General features: G+C 34.8%; 1 protein-coding gene and 1 pseudogene across 1 annotated transcript; both read right to left on the bottom strand.

Annotated features, from left to right (window-relative positions):
* On the bottom strand, positions 5,571-8,400 carry LOC18586815 (two-component response regulator ARR12). Its single transcript, XM_007010377.2, has 6 exons — positions 8,274-8,400; positions 7,434-7,586; positions 6,967-7,317; positions 6,749-6,831; positions 6,053-6,608; positions 5,571-5,659 (listed from the first exon to the last, which is right to left on the bottom strand). The coding sequence occupies exons 1-6, from the start codon at positions 8,398-8,400 to the stop codon at positions 5,571-5,573; spliced, it is 1,359 nt and encodes a 452-aa protein (XP_007010439.2).
* On the bottom strand, positions 10,120-15,057 carry LOC18586816 (annotated as a pseudogene).

Raw genomic sequence — 15,268 nt, forward strand, 5'->3', positions numbered from 1 at the left:
GCTTAACTCACTAGTGCATCTATCCCATGTTTTATAGATCCAATGCATATAGTATGAGGATCTTGACATTTTGTCTACTCGGTAATTCTATGAGGCCCTTTTAGTTACGGACTTTGTTGCCAAACATTTCAGGCAGATAAGCAAATACATGGCTCCTGTCTGATGGAGATTGTAATCGGAAACATTTTTTACAAACAATGTAAGAATGTACTTTAACACGATCTTGATCAGACAGAGGCCTTGACATGCTTATCTGCTTGAAATGTTTGGCAACAAAGTTCGTAACTAAAAGTGCCTCATAGAATGACCAAGCAGACAAATCCGTAAAGCAAAACGAATTCAACTACAATTTTCAGACACATTTAGTTAGGCGGTCAGGCTGTCTTTATTCACAACACAGCCTACATTTTCAAACATTGTCCTTCGTATTGGACAGTTGTTGCGTGTGTGACCGGTTTGTCTGCAACTTGAACATGCTTTGGGTTGGCGCAATCGTGGAGTCAACGATTGACTTAGAGATGGTGCCAGATTTGTGGATGGAACTGCAAATGGGTATGGGCAATTCTGTCTGTTATGCCCGTACCTCTTGCATTGCGAACATCTCCGTGCTCAACTACCTTCACCAGCTGATGGAATCCTTCTCCTCCTAGGTCTTCCTGCTTGGCCTCGCCAAGGTGGGGGCAAGACTACAATTTGTTTCACATGAGGGGGGATGTCCCACTCACTAGGATGCCCTACTGGCCTAATGGATCCTGAATAGCCCTCCACGAAAACGGTTGTCTTGTAGTAGTCAGCGCAGAATTCAATGGCTTCACGATTGCATTTACTGAAAAACACTAAAAACTCAATCTTCAAGCACAATGTAAATGTTATGTCAATTACGGTTCAAATAAGAATTAAAGATATTCTGACCTTATTACTGCAATGGCATGGCTGCATGGTAGTAAATCTGTTTGGAACTCACAACATGAACACGTCTTCTTAGACAAGTTTACAAGTCCGTCCATCTTCCCGTCTTTAACTTCGAACTCCACTCGATTGATAGGCTTAACTAGAAAGCGATGTGCATCATTCAACCTTTTACTCAACTGCCTGGCAACCCAAGGGCTGAGGGGCATGGTCACCTTGACGGCCTCCTCGTACCGTTCATGGAACCAACGCTGGAACATGTCTCTGATGAACTCGATCAAAACAGTGATCAGCATTTGTCTTGCATGCTTCAAGCATGAGTTAACACATTTCGCAATGTTGGATGTCATCATTTGGTATCGCCTTACCAGTGAACATGCACGTGCCCATTTCTCAGGCCCTATTCTCATAAGGTCCGCGTGGGCTCCCAGGTGAATCTGCTATATCTGGTTCATATGTCTGTTGAAATCAGCCACCTTATAGCAATCTCGAGCAAGGGTGAAAAGCATACAAACATCGTTGAGCTTGAACTTGTTTTTAAAGTTATTTTTCAAGTGGTAACTGCATAAACCATGGTGCGCTTCTGGGTATGCATTTTGGATTGCTTTCTTAATGCCGAGATGCTAATCAGAAATGAACATAGTGTTTTCAAGACAACCAACCGCATCACGCAGCTTGCTAAGAAACCACGTCCACGAGTCTTCGTCCTCAACATGGCCGATGCCAAACGCAACTGGATATACGCACTCATTCGCATCTTTGCATACAGCGACAAACAAAACACCCTTGAACCTGTCTTTCAGATGTGTCGCATCAATTGCAACCGTAAGACGCAATACATCCCTAAACCCCCGAATACAAGCCCTGTATGACCAGAAACAATATTTGAATCTCTCTTCCTCATCAGTAGCTACTGCAGTCACTGTGCCAGGATTTTCTTGTTTCAACATAAGTATGCACATAATTGACTTAGGGAATTGTACATGCAATATTCACGGATTTGGTTTTAAACCAAAATTGCATGGTTTCAAGGGAAATTGCATACTTTTTAAAAATTTCCTAGTACAGTTGCTTGTTCCCTTCTTATGTCCCTCACTAAGTTTATGCTCATCATTTTCAAATTGTATGTTTTGGTTTTCAAATCTAAAGATAGCTAGATCATAGTTGAGGAACCTTACCCATATTCCTTAGCTGGTAAGTGTTAGCATGGCATTTAGCAGCAGTTATCCCATACCTAAGATCATTTCATTGTACAATCACAAGTCCATGCATGTGATAGGAATCCTGTATAGACACTAATGTAGTCACAAGTTAGCAATAGACTTTGTGAATATTATGTACGTATATGTATATCATTGTTAACCTTGAGTTACGTTATGTTTTGATTTGACCAAAATCACATGTTTTCTTGAACTTAATGTTAAGCATTTGAAATTGTCTTAAAATTGTTTTTTAATCCCCTAAGGTTACTTATTAGTTTGAAAAGCCATGCTTCATTAGAAAACACCTTATAAGCTTTCAAACAATGTATATTTAGCTAATAATGCAAGAACAAACATACTTTGAAATGTTATTTGAATGTAAAAATAAGGCAAAGAGGAAATAATTAGAGAGAAGCACTAAAAAGCTAAGGAAACCTCAAACACAAGCTAAGAGTCGATCTTAGAAAAGCTCGAGTCAATCCAAAAGTTGAAGAGCACAAAACTTGAAGATCATAAAGCCATAGTCAACCTTGAAGTATTTATAGTCAACCTTGTTCCAAAGAGCTTAAGAAAATCATGTTTTGAACAAACATAGTCAACCCTGGACCAAGTATAGTCAACCCTGACAAGTCAAAGGCAAGGAAACGTCAAGATTACATAGCCATAGTTGACTCTGGAGAAGGCATAGTCGATCTTGACAAGTCAAAGGCAAGAAAAAGTCAAGATTACATGGCCATAGCCTACTATATAGGAAGCATAGTCGACTATAGCAGCTCAGACTTGCAAGAAACACACTTTCGAAAGATGGATTGACTAGAGGAAGATTATACTTAACTATGGAAGCATTAATTTGAGAAATTTGAATAACATAGTCAGGAGCGTTGTAGTCAACTCCTAAGCTTCAGCAATGGTCAGATCTGATTTAAATTTGTGTTTAACGACTCCAAACATTGCCCTAGAGCTATAAATAGATGCATTTGAGCCATTTTAAAGTAAGAGAATACCTAAACCAAAGCTTCAAACCCTAGAGAGACTACTTAAAAGCTCATCTTTACTCTCTAGCATTTTTTTAGTCTTCCACCAAGCTTATAAAGTTAAATCTTTACTTCATGCAAGTTGAAATTTCTTCTCTTATTATCCTAAGCTAAAATCTCTCGCATTCAGCCTTTGTGAGACAAATCTTTTCTATTACTGCTTTGTACACACATCTTGTAAAGATTCTAGTTTAACCTTGAAAAGTTATTTTGTAAGGGTTATCGCTTTCCATTTAAATAGCAATAATCATTTTTGTGGATTTTGTGAGTTACCGCTTCATCTTGTGAAACAGCAAGAATCTATTTGTGGATTGTTATCGCTTGATCTCATGACAAAACTATTGTGAGGGTTATCGTTTGAACTTGTGAAAAAGCAACAATTCCTTTGTGAATTGCATAAGCGTTATCGCTTTTCATTAAAAAGCAAGAATCCTTGTTAGTGAATTAAAATTCTTTGGTTACCAAGGGAGTGAATGTAGATATTGAAAAAGCCAAACCACTATAAATTTCTTGTGTCTCTTGTTAATTTTTTGCATTATTAGTTGTTTATATTTGCCTTAGGAAAATACTTTTATATTAATTTATTGTTTTACACTTAGATAAATATTTTTCTTTTTACTTTACATAGCTAGCATTTAACTTAGGAAAAATAGTTATTTTGATATATAGTTTTTGTGCTTAAGTGATTTATTGTTAAAAATTGTTTTTGATGCTAAAAAATAATTTTGAGTGAAAAAGTTTTAATCTTGATAACTAGATTTTTAAAGAAATTTTTATAAATACAAATTTACCCCCTCTTGGTATATTTTCCTTTGAGACTTCTACACAAACAAACATGATACATTGGAGATATGATGTGAGTAAATGATGGTTACATGATTATGAATATAGAGGTCACGGCGGTGCAGTAGGTTTCAAACGTGTATGAGTGTGAGGCTTTTGTGAGCTTAGTAGGCTATGCCTATTGGGCCTTTACGTCGGTCATGGCCCAAAAATGGGTCGTGATAGTTTTATATGAGAAAAAAAGAACCTTATGGTATTATATGAGAAAATGTCATATTACAAGGAGTTTATGTGGAATTTACACATGAACCTAATTAAAATGATTAAGAAGTCTTTGTGAGATCTAGAGGTGTTTAAATTAAGTTAGACCCAATTGACACCTTGATAACTTAGAGCAGGATTATTCCATCCAGTTATAGTATATTTATTATTAAAATATTAAAAATAATTTCTATATCAATATTTTAACATTAAAAAAGAAAAAAAATAAAAATAAAATATTTATTTATGTAGCGATATCTCAAGTCAAAGCCCAGTGTCAAATATCCTGTACAAAGCTCGACTCGAAGCTTACAAGCTTGGCGAGCAACACAATCTAGGACAAGTTCTATCAACCACTTTTATTCTTAATGTCAGTGTGAAACAAAATGTTCAAATTCAATATGACAAAACAGACAAGAGGCATGAGGTATGAGGCCGGTATTGAGCAATAGACATTTCAATCCTATCATTATCGTTAATGAAAATACAAAGTATCACCCTAGGAAATCATGTGCTTCTATTAACAGTTTATTAAATGTCTCTCTCTTCCACTATAAGTACTTTGGAATTGCTAGCCCCCTATCCATCCCACAAGATATACAATTACACCTCACATTCCTAAAATTTATCCTCCAGTCTCAAATATAACATTTCGGAAGGCTTGTTAGATCTTGAATTCGTGACATTTCTGTCCAAAATCCCCAAACCATTGAACAATCTCAATCCCTTCCCTTATTATGACAACTATGCCAAACTAGCCAGTTTGGAGTATAGAATGCTTAGTGAGAATGGTGTGCTGCAACCAAATAAGGTAGCCTTTGTTGGCTCAGGTCCAATGCCTCTCACCTCTATTGTAATGGCTACTCATCACATGAAATCCACTCGTTTCGCCAGCTAATTGCATCCGATGTTGAGTTTGACAAGACGATGAAGTTTGTGGCCAACGATATAGTGGAAGTAAGAGAGCAGCTTGGGGATATGCTTTGGTTGGGATGCCCAAAGAAGAGAAATTAAAGATTGTTGGGCACATCAGGAAATACATCAAGGGAGGAGGATGCTATGTTTGTATGGAAATCACACTCCTACAACTAAACGAAGTTTCCAAAAGTCCCCAAACGATGTTCTGAAAGTTCTTATGTTAGACAATTAATATCAACTAAAACAAACGAATAAGCAATCTTCCTCTAGCAAAACCTTATACTGAATTACCATATTAAGCAAATTATTAAACAGATTGTTTTTCGTATGTACTATATATCTACATGTCCAAAATACCAAACTCCGTATCATTTACAATATTTATGAACAAACCTAACATTAAGATGAAGTTATACCAGTTCTGAAGAACCTACTTATTAATTAACACAAATGATCGACTGAATCACTCTCCGCAAGATAAGAGCCTTCTGGCTGCTGGGAGGAGTAAGTTGCCAAGATTCGTAGACTGCCAGGTGGTCCATGATCGCTTAACTGCAAACAGAGGAAGTACAAGTTAAGCAGACAAAAGCAGCAGATGGATTGAAATCTGAACATGAGGGTTAACAAAGCATTCATCACCTAGTTGTCATCCATCTCCAAAACCATATCATCACGCTAGAGGCTGTGATGGAAACTAATGTCAGTTTGTGATTTCGTTGTGCCATTGAAGGCCAATTCTGTCTCACCAATATTACATGTTAGGCCTGTGGAACCTGGATATTGCAAATTATTTGTAAAGTCCACAATAAACCCTCCATAATTTGGAATGCCACCTACGTGAAAGTTAATTAGTTAAGAAATAATTGAGCAAGTGATGACGAAAAAGGCGTCGTACCAAACTACATATTATCAAAACTAACGAAAGTAGTGAATATAGTTAAGTACCTGGAAAAAGATTTGGGGCAGAAGCAACAGCAAAAGGGGACTGGAAAGCTACATCTGTTTCAGGTGCCAAAAATGCATTTGAGGATGGATAAAATGGCGCACTGCTAGGAGTACTAGCCTCGGAGCCCACATCATGAAAGTATGGTGACCGAGATGTAGTCCCCGGAAGAGGCAGGGATCCAAGATCATGAGGCTGAATATTCATTCCTAAGCAGTAATTATAATAATTAAAAGATTTGAAATCTGGGGTTTGAAAGTTTGGATCATTCAAACAACTATAAGGAACGGATTGATATGGTTTCTGTGGATCCACCAACAAGCCGCCATACGGTATTCTATGCTGTGACATTACGGTATTCCCCCCTCCAATTGGGTCGAGAAAGATAGAGTTGATGTCCTCCAAGGAGTGAAATGGATTAAAGCTTGGAACAGCTAAAGGATCAGCATTAACATCGCCAGCTTTCCCATTTCTGCGGTTGGTTCTCTTTGTGGATGAATACCGGGTAACACTTCCGATATCAAAACCTTGTTGCTTCTTCAACGACATTCTATATTTCTGTGACACAAAAAGGATGAGGATCATAAGGAGGAGCATGGACAACTAGCTTGCTTTCTCGTTAGTATTACACAAACAAAATCTCACTATTATCTTTAGCCACAATACAAATTAACATGCGCATAAGACTATATTCTTACCTGCAGATGACTAGCGACTTTTGCCCGGTTGAGTCCCGGTTCATTCATAATTGCAAGTATCCTTTTTGGATGCACCATTGAACCTTATAATCACAAAGAAAGAAATAATCTCTGTTTTAGTAATAGCTAGGTGTAGGGTATATAGAATATATAGTCATTATATACAGATACAGACCCTTAATTCACCCTTACACATGCAGCAACTAATTTCTACTTACCCTTTGACAGTGTCTGAACAGCCCTTACAAACTTGGCATCAAGCTCCGGGGTCCATACCAACCTCCTTTTCTTCTGACAACTAGAAGAGGCATCATCTAATGGAGTGCTGTGTTTATCATCTTCAACTGTAATACTAGCATTGGAATGTTCCAAAGGCTTTAGACTTTGGTGGTCCGATGATTCTTGGGAGTCCATAGATTGTTGAGAACCCCAGTAGGCGTTATTGAGAGAAACGCAGTGCCAAAGACTATTCTTGATCTCCTGCACCCCAACGGGCTTTATGATGTAATCCACAGCACCATGAATCAGACCCTTGACTATGTTTTCTAGACTGCCGTCTCCAGTCACCACTGCAATACATAATTCCAAAGCATGCATGATCAAAAGCTTTGGAGTAAATTATATGGAATCTGCTTGCTTGATATAAATTAATATGCTTTGAAGGAAAATAATTAATTTTACTTACTTATCACCGGTAAATACATCTCAAGTCCTATAATCTCCAGAAGCTTAAAACCCTTGATGGTAGCACTGTCAACATCAACAAGCACAGTATCAAATTCATATTTGTTTGCTCTCAATATCTCTAGAGCTTCAGCTGCCGATGTTGTTGTTTTAACTGCATATCAAGAGGGGAGGTTTTCAAAAAACAGCATTTAATTAAATTTGATCTCCTTCATTACAAAAAGAAAATAAATTATATCAATTATATATCAATCAGAAAATAAAAAATAATAATAATAATAATCTGGGTATACATCGCAACTAAAAAAAATCAGGATAGCTGATATATTCTTTTGGATGTTTAATTTCTTGCTGGCAAAGGAATTACAAACAAATAATTTTTTTAAAAAAATATATATATATATATCCATAATTTTAAAGAAAAGACAATGAATAACTTTCAGACAATATTCTATTGCATGATTTTCCAATGTATCAATTCCTATATAAGCAATTGTGCAGGGTTAATCAAAGCAGTAATAAAAAACTTCAGTGATTAATTGTGACAAAACTGCTTTCATTCTTGAACTTGACCTAATCAATTACTTATAGGAAGCATTAAAAAAGCTTTCGAAATTACAGCAAATTGATTGTAATTAATCAAATTAAACTACATTAGATTAGATTTTATCAACAACAATATCCCTCCAAACCCAAATTAAATTCCAGATTTGTGAAAACAATAATTTTAACTAGACTTAAGCAAGTAACACCCCAGCAAGACTAATGCTTTAAAAGTCCAAATCTAAAAACATGGATAAACAGAAAACATAGAAAGAAACAGCATATATATTGGATATACCTTTGTAGTTGCACTTATGGAGCACAACACTAAGATACTGAAGGCTGAAAATCTGAGCGTCGATAGCAAGAACTCGTAACTCGTGGACAGCATTATCATCAACTTCAACTACTGAATTCTCTTCCATGATATAGTTATACCGAGATATCTCAAGTTAACAAGCTCAATCTTATGAAGGGCTTTAAAGACTTTAAATGATGACAGCAGGGTTTCTAGCCTAGGGGATAATTGGAGATTATTACACCGTTTTAACTGGGAAGAGAAGCCAATTGAAGAAACTTTTGGAGATCCTTTGATTGAGGAGATGCCAATAAATTTCTCACTTATGGAAAGTGGATGATTTTACTTTCCAATTAAGGTTGCCTCTTCAAAGTTTGCCCTCCTATATCACACTTAAATTTATTACCTTATATTTGTTTGCTATGGTGTAACTTGATCATAAAGCTGCACGTTACGGGAACCGAATGGATCATCCGCATCATTCATCTTAATTTGTACACAATCAAAAACAGCCATTCAATCCATCTTACTTTTTAAACAATTTTCTATTGAACCTCAGTCTCGTAGTACAAATATATAAATTAAGTAGAATGAAAACTTCTTCAGATTTTTCGTAGGAAGATACTTTTTTCATAGTTAAAAGAACAAAAAGCAAAGGTCGATCTCCAATATAAAATTAATTGTAGAATATATAGTTTCCGGATATATATGCTATAATGATCATGCTTAATTAATGCTAAATGACTTCATCACTTGTAATTAATGTAAATTAATGGGTAGTTTTCCTCTAGCCAAATTAAAAAATATATATGATAAAAGAAATAAAACAATGGATGGATCCATGCATAATCCAAATGTTAAAGAGCAGAGAAAGGAAAATAAACAAAACTAGGTGATACTCGGCAGCAAAGAGGCTAATAGGACCCACTGTAAGCCACCACAGAGACCAGGCTAGTAGCATCTGGGCCTCCTTAGCGATACCCACCCTCGATGTCCTATGTTTCGGCGTTCAGCCTCTTTAACCTGATCACAGTAATGTATCTCCTCTAGGCTCTATCTGGTAATTCCTTAACAATGAAAACTCATCCTTCTCCCTTTCATCTCCAATGGCCTCCAAGTCTTCTTTCCCAGCATTTGAGATTGATTCTTCAGTACCAGATGATGCCATCCATAGAATCAATAACACAATCTAGGTAAACTTGACACACAAACACATGATATTTGTCCTCCTTGATTCCCAACACCAATTCCTCTTCAATTCTTTTGTACGAGCATAGCATAGCGGCTGGCTCGAAAGACAACAGATTCATTAATTGTATCTTGCGCCAAACAATCAAATTCCACCCATGAATCGGTATGCCACTTAGTGAAATCCAACTCCTCCACTTTTGGGGACCATCGCCATTGCCCAATCTTCTCAAACCATGTTGACAATCCAACCCATTGCTCATTTTGCATTGTATTCATGACTTGCAAATTTTCAAAAACAATGAGAAATTTCAAGCTTAATATATATTCTGCAGGTTGAAATCCCCTTCTTTCCCCTTTCTTTCAGTTGCTCATTCTTCTACGTCCATGCCACGGTTGATTGCAAAAACTCATTCTTCTATCCGCTTGATTATAACTCTTGAATATTTTTTAATTAAATTTGTCGAACTTCCATTATAATTATTTCAATTTCTAGTACATATATAGGTTGATAAATAAGAACAATTACATTACCAAAAGTAAATGAGATTTAATATCTAAGTACAAATTAAAATAGCAGTTACAAAGCCCTTATTTCAAATTTGTAAACCAGACACAAAAAAAAAAAAAAAAGAAACACATCAAGGAGCCAACTCTTTTATGATCGGGGAGAAACAATCCTCATGTTTTCAGTGAAATTGGGTTGAAAAAGGGAATAATGAAACCATATTGGTGGAGGAAGTGGGAAAAAGGATGGTAGGCTGTGTTTTGAGAGTATGTTGGCATAGGCACATTCTGTTGGAAGGCTTTGGGGGACTCGCTTTGTATCTGTGCAGTAATTATACACCATGTCCATGTAAGTATCCTGCACCCATTTCGTCTGCCCTTTCTTTGCAAAATCATGCTCTTCCCAAAACCATGCATTTGTGTTTGGACTGCAATAAGATGATCCGGATGACCAGACGCAAGCATCGGCATTGAAGTTCCTATAGGAAGCCTTGAAGGGGGCTTCACTCCAATCTGTATTGACAAGTTCACCCCTAGTAGTGCAGTCATCAGCATTGCTAGAGCATAAATGTATAACCTCATTTTCTGTTTCTTTGGAAATGGAACGCCAAGAAACTCTAGGTTCTTGAACTCTCTAATGGGGATACCATCAACATAGAATCTGAGATACATTAAACAAGTAATAGAATGAATATTTATAGGAAAAATGATGCAGATTCCAGGTTTACAGTAGAATTCCTATGCATGCATGCTTACACACTGCGCTGGGGGTTCCAAAGGATGGAGTAGGTGTGAAAATCTGCAGTGGGGTCATAGGTAGAATTGCTGCTCTCTGTTGCCCTTGCCTTGGCAGAATACATTAGTATGGAGAATGTAAGGCTGTCCACTTATATCCCCCAAGAATTCAAAATCTATCTTATCCCAAGTTTCACCTTTCGAGGACAACTGCAGCACATACGGAGAAATTAGTTGAGAGGTTATGCCAAGAAACTTGAAATTGTGACAGCTTCTATATATAAAAAAGAAGACTTACGTAATAGGCAATCACTACTGTGCCAGCAGAATTGCCAGGAACAAGCTTGAGCTGCATACCATTGTAGTTGCACTTATGGAGCACAGCACAAAGATACTGAAGGCTGAATATCTGAGCGTCAATAGCCAGAACTCTTCAACTCGTGGACAACATCGTCTTCAATTTCAACTACTGAATTCTCATGGCGTTTATTAAGAAAATTCTCTTCTATGATGTAATTATACCTAGATATCTCAAGTTAACAAAGTTAATCTTATGGAAACGCTTTAAAAGACTTTAAATAAACAAGGTTTTTAGCCAATGGAGGTAAATGGAGATAACAGTGTCCTAACTATGAAGAGAAGAAAGTTTTGGACACTAAAAAAAAAAAAGATTTTTTCCGACAGAATTTTTCGTAAGAAATAGTCCAGTTTCCGTTAAAAATACTTTTTCCGATGAAATTTTTCATTGGAAATTCTGTCCTTGAAAGTGTTGATGGAAATACTTTTCGTTGAAAATTTGTCGAAACTTCGTCGAAAATTTCGATGGAATTTCCGTTGGTAATATACATAAATTCATCAAAAAAGAGCTAAATTTCGATAGATTATTTTTCACAAAATCCGTTGAAAAACATAAAAATTTCAATGGAAGTTTTCATTGGAAAATTCCAACAGATTCATTGATGGAATTTTCAAGTGGAAGTTTCCAACAGGCGTCTGATAGAAGCTTCCATTGAAAATTACTAATGAAAAATTCAATTGGAATTTACCAACAGAGTTTCCAGTGAAACTTTCTGTTAAAAATTTACAAAGAAAATTTTCGTTGGAAAATATGTCGGTAATTTTCAACGAAAAATTCCGTAAGAATCCCCAAAATCGTAAAGTTTGTCATTAAAATAACCATAATTACAAATTAATAAAAATAATCTAAGCAACGTACAATTAACATGCAATTAAAATAATTAATTCAAAGTCGAGTTAGCAGAATTAAAAATCATTACAAGCACACAATATGTAAATATAAAAATAAAGTTAATTGTGCTATTGTATGTTATATTAAAAAAAGTATCTAAGTCAAATTCAGAAAATAAGCTGTTACATGAAATGTCACTTTAGTCATCAGAATCTGAACTTGAAGCACTTACATGGCCTTTTTTCAAACGCTTCTTTGTCAACATTACTTTTATAGTCACCATAAATTCATTCATAGTTCCAAAATGTTGTGTCATTTGCTCACACATATGACTCATATTATTTGATAGATTTTTAATTTTTTTTTCCAATCTAATGTTAGGATTGGTGAAAAGGCTAGTTACTGACTCACATGTTGCTGCATCATTAAGTATAGTTGTAGCAGGCCTCCGAGAACCAAACCAATACACGAGTGTGTGTAGTTATCTTCCCTCCAATTGCTTCAATCCAAGCATGCGGATCAAATTCTGGCTATAAGGATGAATCTTTACCGTACTTTTGTGATAATGTAGCAACATATGTTTCCTACAAATAAAAAAAATGAAAAGAATTAGTATATAATTTTATTGTTAACTTTAGAGTAAAAATCAACCATTTTTAACGTACACTACTAGTTTTTGACTTATTGTCTATAAAATCACCATGACCCCTTAGAAGTCTATGGGTGCGGTTGAATACTTTCACAAAGCTAACATCTTGATTCATCTCATTTGCCTGCAGTCATTTATAGCTATACTTAATTATAATGCATATGTTTTATATAACATGTAAAGCATATTAAAATATAGGAAGTAGTAATATGTAAAACATAACAAATAAATATTAATTCATACCATTCTTTTTGCATGAATAAGGAATGGAACTGAACCACCAGTGTGCTTTGTAATGCTTGCTTCTTTTAGCATTAAACGATTCCTCCTTACTTGTCTTGATTTGTTTTTCTATTCTTCTGTATCCCATACCATATCGATAAAGGCATTCCAAACTTCATTTGTGATCTATTGCCTTGACATGCCTTTGCAGTCCATGATGTTTTCTGTGTTCGCTTCTTTGTTTGCTTATGTCGTCTCTTCTGAAAGCATGTCTCTCAGTTGGTTAGAACAAATTTTATTCCATATTCGTCTAACCAAAAAATCTTCATTTGAAGCCTAGACAAAGTTTTCCTACAATAAAGTAATAGAGTAAATAAAAAATTTAATACATAATTAAAAACAAGAAGTTATAATATAATTGAAGATTAAACATATACCTCTAATTTCTTATACATTAAATCCTTAACATTATTAGGGATTTTCTTTCATGTTGGCCATGGACTATGAAAGTGATTTTTTATGATTCTTGTTATTGTTGTGGTGACCCCTGTCTCAATAAAAGTACTACCATAAGATAAAAGAAAATTATTGCTTAGTAAAATATAAAAGAGATATAACTATTTCATTACTATATAACATAATATACCTATCTTCAAGAGGAGTTACATGCAATATTTGAGTTAGATCTGTAGGTGTATGTATTCCTACACCATGCCCTCTACCCCTCGACCTTGAGGATGTACCATCTCCACTTACACCTAAATCAACGGACATGGATCCATGAGAATCGTGGGCAAATGTCACATTGATTATTGGCTCTGCAGATGCATCAAACGAAAAGGGTGGCTTTGAGGGAAATCATTGGCTTGCTCTCTTTGTGGATGAGTGGATGGATTAAGAAATACACTAGCTTTTGTAAGTGACAACATAGATCCAGAGGCATTTGTTGCTCGAGGTCTTGGTTTTGAATGCTTCCCTTTAACCATCATTCCTGTAATGTAACAAAATATTCATACATAAGCTCAAAGAAATTGAAACAACTATCAAAATCATCATCAAAATATAAAAATTAAGATTAATTCTCATTCATGTTAACAATAAAAAAATGTCAATAAAAACATGCCATATAAGCTAAAAGAAATTGAAACAAACAATCAAAATCATTATCAAAGCGTAATAATCAAAACTAATTCCCATACATGTTTACAATAAAAATTGTTAACAAAAACATGCCATTCTAACATACATTTAAATATTTTAAAATATAAATTAAAATAATATAAGAACATACTAAGATTTTCACTAATAATAATAACAATTAAGTTAACCAATTATGTAAGAAAAGAAACAAAATCAATAACATATATTTCTAAAATCATTAATTGCTTTTAGAATAAGCAAACTCATGTTTTTCATGGACTTCATTCTCATCGTTATCACTAAATGTTTCTTCATCTTGGTCCTTAAGTTCTTTTTCATCTATATCTTATTCATCTTCTTCGTCCTCAATCAAGACATTAACTTCTTCATAATCACTACTTGTTAATGCTGTAGGGATATCAAGGTCCTCAAAAGGAGTAATATTAATTAGAATAGACACATCATCTTCTTAGTACACTTTGTCATTCAAATCATTTTCATTTTCTTTGTCTCCACTACATGGAAGTGGAATCTATCTAGCTTTTGTTTTAAATACTGCCCACTAATCACGTCGATCTCTTTTGGTTGATGGATAACTATTATAATAAACTTGGTGAGCTTGTGAAGCTAAAACAAATAGTTCATTCATAGCAAACATGAAAAATGTCTACCCTAACACCTTTTACAGTGTCAAACCAATGACACTTAAATAGTAAAACTTTATTTTCGGTATTAAAATATTCCAACTCGATTATATCTACCAAGATACCATAAAAGTCACGCTCATAATCATTGTAAAAACTCCCTTTGACATATGCCCTACTATTCATTGTCTTACAATTTTGCCCATAATCTAAAATGTGGAACTTGAAACCATTTACGAAGTATCCTGTGAAACACCTTGCCATACGTCCTGAGCCATGAGAAATTTCAAGTATAAGCGGGTTAGTTTTATCCCTATGTTCTGCGACCTACCAAAATATAATCCAAGAGCATTAATTGTTAATGTTTATTAGTAATGCTTATTTATTATTAAGTGGCAACTAACATATTGTACATAAATTTACATATTCTTGGAACCATTGTGCAAATCTCGCATCACGTATTTGCTCCAATTCATCTTCTGATATATGGACAACATCTCTTTTCACCATTTCATCAAATATCNTTATTTTTTTATCAATAAAATTATACAATAATTTAATACATAAATTGAATAATAAAAACATATTACAAATAAATAAATTACACTAAACATAAATAAGCAAATACACTACATCAAATATAAATAAAATTTCAATCTTTAACATAAATACACAAACTACAATCCCATTAGCATGTAACATAAGTATATAATCAAATATT

The sequence above is a fragment of the Theobroma cacao genome, chromosome 10, assembly GCF_000208745.1.
Source record: "Theobroma cacao cultivar B97-61/B2 chromosome 10, Criollo_cocoa_genome_V2, whole genome shotgun sequence".
NCBI lineage: Eukaryota > Viridiplantae > Streptophyta > Magnoliopsida > Malvales > Malvaceae > Theobroma > Theobroma cacao.

Bases quoted from the DNA above. Each gene is read 5' to 3' on its own strand.
- LOC18586815 (XM_007010377.2), bottom strand. From the start codon at position 8,400: ATGGAAGAGAATTCAGTAGTTGAAGTTGATGATAATGCTGTCCACGAG. The intron at 7,318-7,433 runs GTAAGTAAAATT...TATGTATTGCAG, and splicing joins GATGTATTTACCGGTGATAA to TGGTGACTGGAGACGGCAGT. The intron at 5,660-6,052 runs GTACTTAACTAT...CTCTGTTTGCAG, and splicing joins TGCCCCAAATCTTTTTCCAG to TTAAGCGATCATGGACCACC.